General features: G+C 41.4%; 1 gene segment (V, D, J or C); it reads left to right on the top strand.

Moving 5' to 3' along the window:
* LOC103582986 overlaps positions 1–1550 on the top strand; it is a 3600-nt gene extending 2050 nt beyond the window's left edge. The window contains 2 exon segments of the V gene segment in view: positions 8–209; positions 1422–1550. Coding sequence covers positions 8–209; positions 1422–1550 — 331 coding nt within the window.
* Positions 1551–5447: the final 3897 nt, after the last annotated feature.

Genomic DNA, 5447 nt, shown 5'->3' with positions numbered 1-5447 from the left:
TCACCAGCAGTGACTGGTGGCATTGGATCCGCCAGCGTCCTGGGAAAGCGCTGGAGTGGATGGGGTACTGGAAAGGGAGCACGAGCTACAACTCGGCTTTCCAGGGCCGCATCTCCATCACCGCCGACACATCCAACAACCAGTTCTCCCTGCAGCTGAGCTCTGTGACCGCCGACGACACAGCCATGTATTACTGTGCAAGAGACACAGTGAGGGGAAGTCAGCGTGAGCCCAGACACGAACCTCCCTGCAGGGCTCACAGACCACCAGGGGGCGCTCAGGACCACCGACCTCAGGGAGCAGCCCCGGGAGCAGGTGCAGAGAAGGGGGCTGGGGGCGAGGGGCTTCCTGTCAGGTCTGCAGCTTCTTCACCTGCAGCCTATTTCCCTCCAGGCCAGACACGCCATTCTGCTGTGTCAGCTTCTCCTTTATTTCAGTCCCCAGTGAGATTGCAGAGTTATTTAAAGCCTGTGTTTCTTAAAAACTGAACAAAAATCAAGGAATAAACAAAGATTCAGATCCCAAAACTTTTCTTCTATTTTTAGATATATTTTTTAAAACAGTTGGTGATTTGCTGTAGGATTAAGAAAAAAGTACAAAGAGTCCCCACATACCCTGGACCCAGGTTTTCCTGTTATGAATGACTCACATTGCCATGGTACATTTCTTACTATTAATGAACCAGCATTGACACATGTAATCATCTAACATCCGTACCTCATTCGTGGTTCCTTTCTGTTCACCTCATGTCCCTTGTCTGCTTCTATGTGGAGCCCGTGTAGGATTCCACACTACGTTTAGACTGGATGTGTCTTAGGTTTCTTTCTGTCCTGACAGTTTCTCAGACACCCTTCCGTAGATGACCTTACCAGCTGTCAAGAGTGCTGCTGACACCTTTTGTAGACTGTCCCAGAATTGGGATCCACCTGATGCTGGACTCATGAATGGACTGAAGTTAAGTGCCTAAGAAGGAACCATAGACTTGACCAGCATCCCTGTCGCACCATAAAGTACTATCAACGTGACATCACTGCGGAGGTTGGCCTTGCTCACCTGCCTAGGTAGCGTTTGTCAGGTGTCTGGGCTGTGAGGTCACTCCCACCCTTTCCATAATGTAGTCTTTCTAATAAAGTCACCATGTGCAGCCTATGCCTAAAAGGGGGAAGTTTTCTTCCTCCTGCTTGTGGGCAGAGGACCTCCGAGGTGTTTCAGGATATTACTGATTTAACACAGTTTTTATATTTAAGTTTTATTCCTATTTTTCAGAACGGATTCCTGCATATTATGTCAACCTGAGCAAAAATCTGGTGCTTCTTCACCCATGTTTTCGTGCACATTTTTCCATTGTTGGCCATAGTGTGCTCTTTCAATGACTCCTGTCCCCTCTGGCGTGCCCCAATTTTTTGGGATGTTTTATCTAGGTGAAGCAGATCGAGCATGATCATCTGCACAAGATGATGCTTCAAACTCACTTCATGTATTTCCTTCCCAGCAGTATATTCATCATTGCTTTAAGAGCCACGGATCCTCTTAATAGAGAGGAAGTTTGACATCCAGATCTCACCACAATGTGTGCAAACAGCGATGGTGCTTTTGCTTCTTGGCTTCTCAGTTCACAGAACTAGGCAGCAAGTGTGTCTACAGAACAGTGTACGTGCACGTGCGCGTGAGTATTTATAGAAGTCACCATCCCTACCTACACGAAGCTAAGGGTGGGCTGATGCTGAGGTCTCCAACTCCAATACTTGGCCACATGGATCTTTCCAGCCCTGTCCCCTTGCTGATCTATGAGTCCACACTCCAGCACAGTAAACCTGGATTCCACCACCTGCCCTCAATAAGTGTAAGGGTTAAATTACAGCGTACGTGGACATCACTATCAGTGATGACTGCGTATCAACTGGAAAGCACTTCTATATACAGCTACATTTGCCTTTACTGTCCCAGACACCACTCACTTCCAAAGGGCACTCCTGAGGACAACCATTCGCACCGCTCTCCACAGAGGTTGTTTCACACGTTCAGATCATCTGAATTCTTTCCTGGGATCCTCAACCTCCTGAAACACTATTTCTAGTTTTCATACAATAAGGTTGCTCTTTGGAGTGTAAAATTACATTGAATTCAGTAAACGCATAATGTCATATGTCCCCCATTGCTGTATCCCACAAAGAGTTTCACTGTCCTAGAAATGCCTGGAAACTAATTATCTTTTAACTGCCTTTATGTCTTAACTTCTCAGGATGTTATGCAATTATATTTTTATACTTTGTCTATTTTCACACTGTGTTTTTGGTGTGTTAGTTTATTTTTGTGTTGCTGTGTCTGGCTAATTCAAAAAGAAAACAGGTTTCTTTGGCTCCTGATTCTGGGGTAGCTGCATCTGATGACGGCTGCAGTCTGTTTCCTCTCATGGCAGCAAATGAAACAAGAGCCAGTGTGTACAGACCACATCGTGTGAGGAAGCAGGACAGAGAAACTGAGGAAGCCACACCCTTTTTAACAACCTGCTCCTAAGCACATTCGTCCACTCCTGGTGAGCTCAGTCACTTTCCATGGAGGGCGTTCATCCTCACCCATGATCTAAACACCTCCCACTGGACCCCGGCTCCCATCACCACCACACTGAAGATCAAATTCCTACAGAAGATTTGGAGGAGACAAATATTCAATTATGCCCTGTAGTATAATGCACTGAAGATTAATCTAGTATTCATGGCTTAATAGATCATTTCGATTTATCCATAATACTCCACTGTATGGATGTACCTCAGTGTTTTTTTCCCACTACAGTTGCTCATGGAATCATGAATACTTCCACGTTTTAGTAATTTTGATTGAAGTTATCAAAACAATTTGAGGAATTCAGCAAGATGGAAAAATAGAAGCCACCAGCACTCATTTCCTCCCTGAAATGTCCAATTGAAAAAACATCCACACGTGAAAATATGTTCAGAAGTACTAAGGAATAGATCTGAAAGGTTACATCACCTTGACAGAGTACAGGGGGAAAAAAGACATAATGAAGACATTAGAAAGGACAGTTCTACATCAAACATATCCGACCTCCTCAACATTCATAGAGCACATAGTGGAGAGAGAAACCCTCCATGGAACAAAAGACATCTTAAGTGAGCACCCATGTTCACCACATACCCCAAAACAGGCCTATCCAAGGGAAACCCAGTAACAGGGCAACACCATAATCTCAAGCTCCAGGCCCACTGTACCTGGAAGGCTGGCTTCTGAAATTCCAAAACCTGAAAGCCTCCCACAGATCCAAGCTTCATACCAGGACTAATGACCCAGGTCTATAGATACAGAGCAAAACCTAACCCTGTGCCAGGCTGTCTCCTGCCTGAGGACTCCAGCAACATGTTCACCTGTGGACCCACCTACCAACCTGCCCAGAATATCTAGATGGAATGTCAGGTGAAAGGATATCAATGCTAAACATGTTCTGTGAAGACTGATGGAGGTGCCCACTTCTTCCACTTGTGCAGTCAACTTCCCAAATCCACAAGAACCATGAGCCATCAAATAAACATGATGCTACCGAAGTAGCAATATTCAGAACCAGTCCCAACACAAAGAAGTGCAGATCTAAAAAATGCCTAACATGGAATTCAAAATAATCATTAAACAAGTTCTGTGAGCACAGGAGAATGACAGGTGGATAATGAAACAGTATCAGGAAAACAAAAAGTCAACAAAATCAGAAGTTTAATGAAGAGATAGAAAACATAATAAAAATAATTGGAAATTTTGAAGACAAAACACAACAACTAAAATGAATATTTCCAAGGGAAACATCAACAACAGATTTCCTCAAACAGAAGAAAAATTCAGTGAGCTCAGAAACAAGTCTTCTGTAATTACCTAATCAGAAGAAAGAACAGAAAATGAAGGAAAAAGTGTAAAAGAACAACCCAGATAGGGTTCCTTCCATAAGACTATCTGTGGATTTCTCATCAGAAAATGTTGGAAAGGAGAAAATGGGAAAATATATTCCAAGTGCTGAAAGAAAATAAAACTCTCAATTGAGAATACTGTCACCAGCACAGGTATCCAAGAGAAATGTGAGAGAGAGAAAGACTTTCCTAGATGAACAAAAGCTGAGGAAGTCATCACCACTAGACCTGCTGTACAAGGAATGTTACAGGGAGATACTTAAATTGAAACAAAAGGATGCTAACTAACAACATAAAGACACACAAAACTATAAAACTCACTGTAATGCTAACAATATAATCAAATTCAGAACACACTAACACTGTAATTAATGAGGGTACATAAAGAACTTTTAACTCTAGATTAAAGTTAGAAGATAAAAGTATTAAAACTAACTGTAAACAACAATATGTTGATGCACACAACATTTACAGATGTAAATGTTAAATATTTACAATAACAAAGTGTAGGAGGCAGAAGTTAAATTATACAGTTCTTGAATATATTCAAAGTTAAGTTGTTATCACCACAATGAAGACTGCAATAACTGAATGATGCTTTACGTAAATCTCATTGTAACCACAAAGAACAAAACAGGTAGTTGAAACACAGAAGAAAAAGAGAAATAAATCAAATTATATTTCTAAAAAAGCAAACAATAACAACAACAATCACATCACATGGGAACACAGCACAGGGGAAGAAAGATACAAAGGAATTACAAAACCTTGACATCAACATGCTCAAATGACAAGATTAAGCTCTTACTTTAGATCAACTAAGTAAGTATAAATGTATGAAATTCTACTATACAGTCATTTATCTGGAATAACAAAAGACCACGAATAGCCAAAGCAATGCTGAGCAAAAAAAATAAAGCTGGAGGTATTACTCTACCTGACTTTAAACTATACTACAAAGCCACAATAACCAAAACAGCATGGTACTGGTACAAAAACAGAGACACTGATCAATGGAATAGAATAGAATACCCAGAAATCAACCCACGCACTCACTGCCATTTGATCTTCGACAAAGGCATCAAGCCTATTCACTGGGGTCGGGACTCCCTCTTCAGCAAAGGGTGCTGGGATAACTGGATATCCATATGCAGGAAATTGAAACTAGACCCATACCTCTCACCATATACTAAAATCAACTCAAAATAGATTAAGGATTTAAATATACACCCCAAAACAATAAAACTTATTAAAGAAAACATAGGAGAAACCCTTCAGCAAATAGGGCTGGGCACAGACTTCATGAATATGACCCCAAAATTGAAAGAATAATATTAAGTGAAATGAGTCAGGCAGTGAAAAAGAAATACCACATGTTTTCTCTTATTGGAGGGTGCTAAAGGTGAATGAATCAATTCACACACATACATACAAACACACACACACATACACACACACACTCTCACACACACTCACACAAAAACAAACAAACAGCAACATCAACAACAACAACAAAAAAAATAAAAAAACCGGGGG

Source organism: Galeopterus variegatus, unplaced genomic scaffold (assembly GCF_000696425.1).
Source record: "Galeopterus variegatus unplaced genomic scaffold, G_variegatus-3.0.2 Scaffold18819, whole genome shotgun sequence".
NCBI lineage: Eukaryota > Metazoa > Chordata > Mammalia > Dermoptera > Cynocephalidae > Galeopterus > Galeopterus variegatus.
This window is presented reverse-complemented; position numbering and strand designations above follow the sequence as displayed.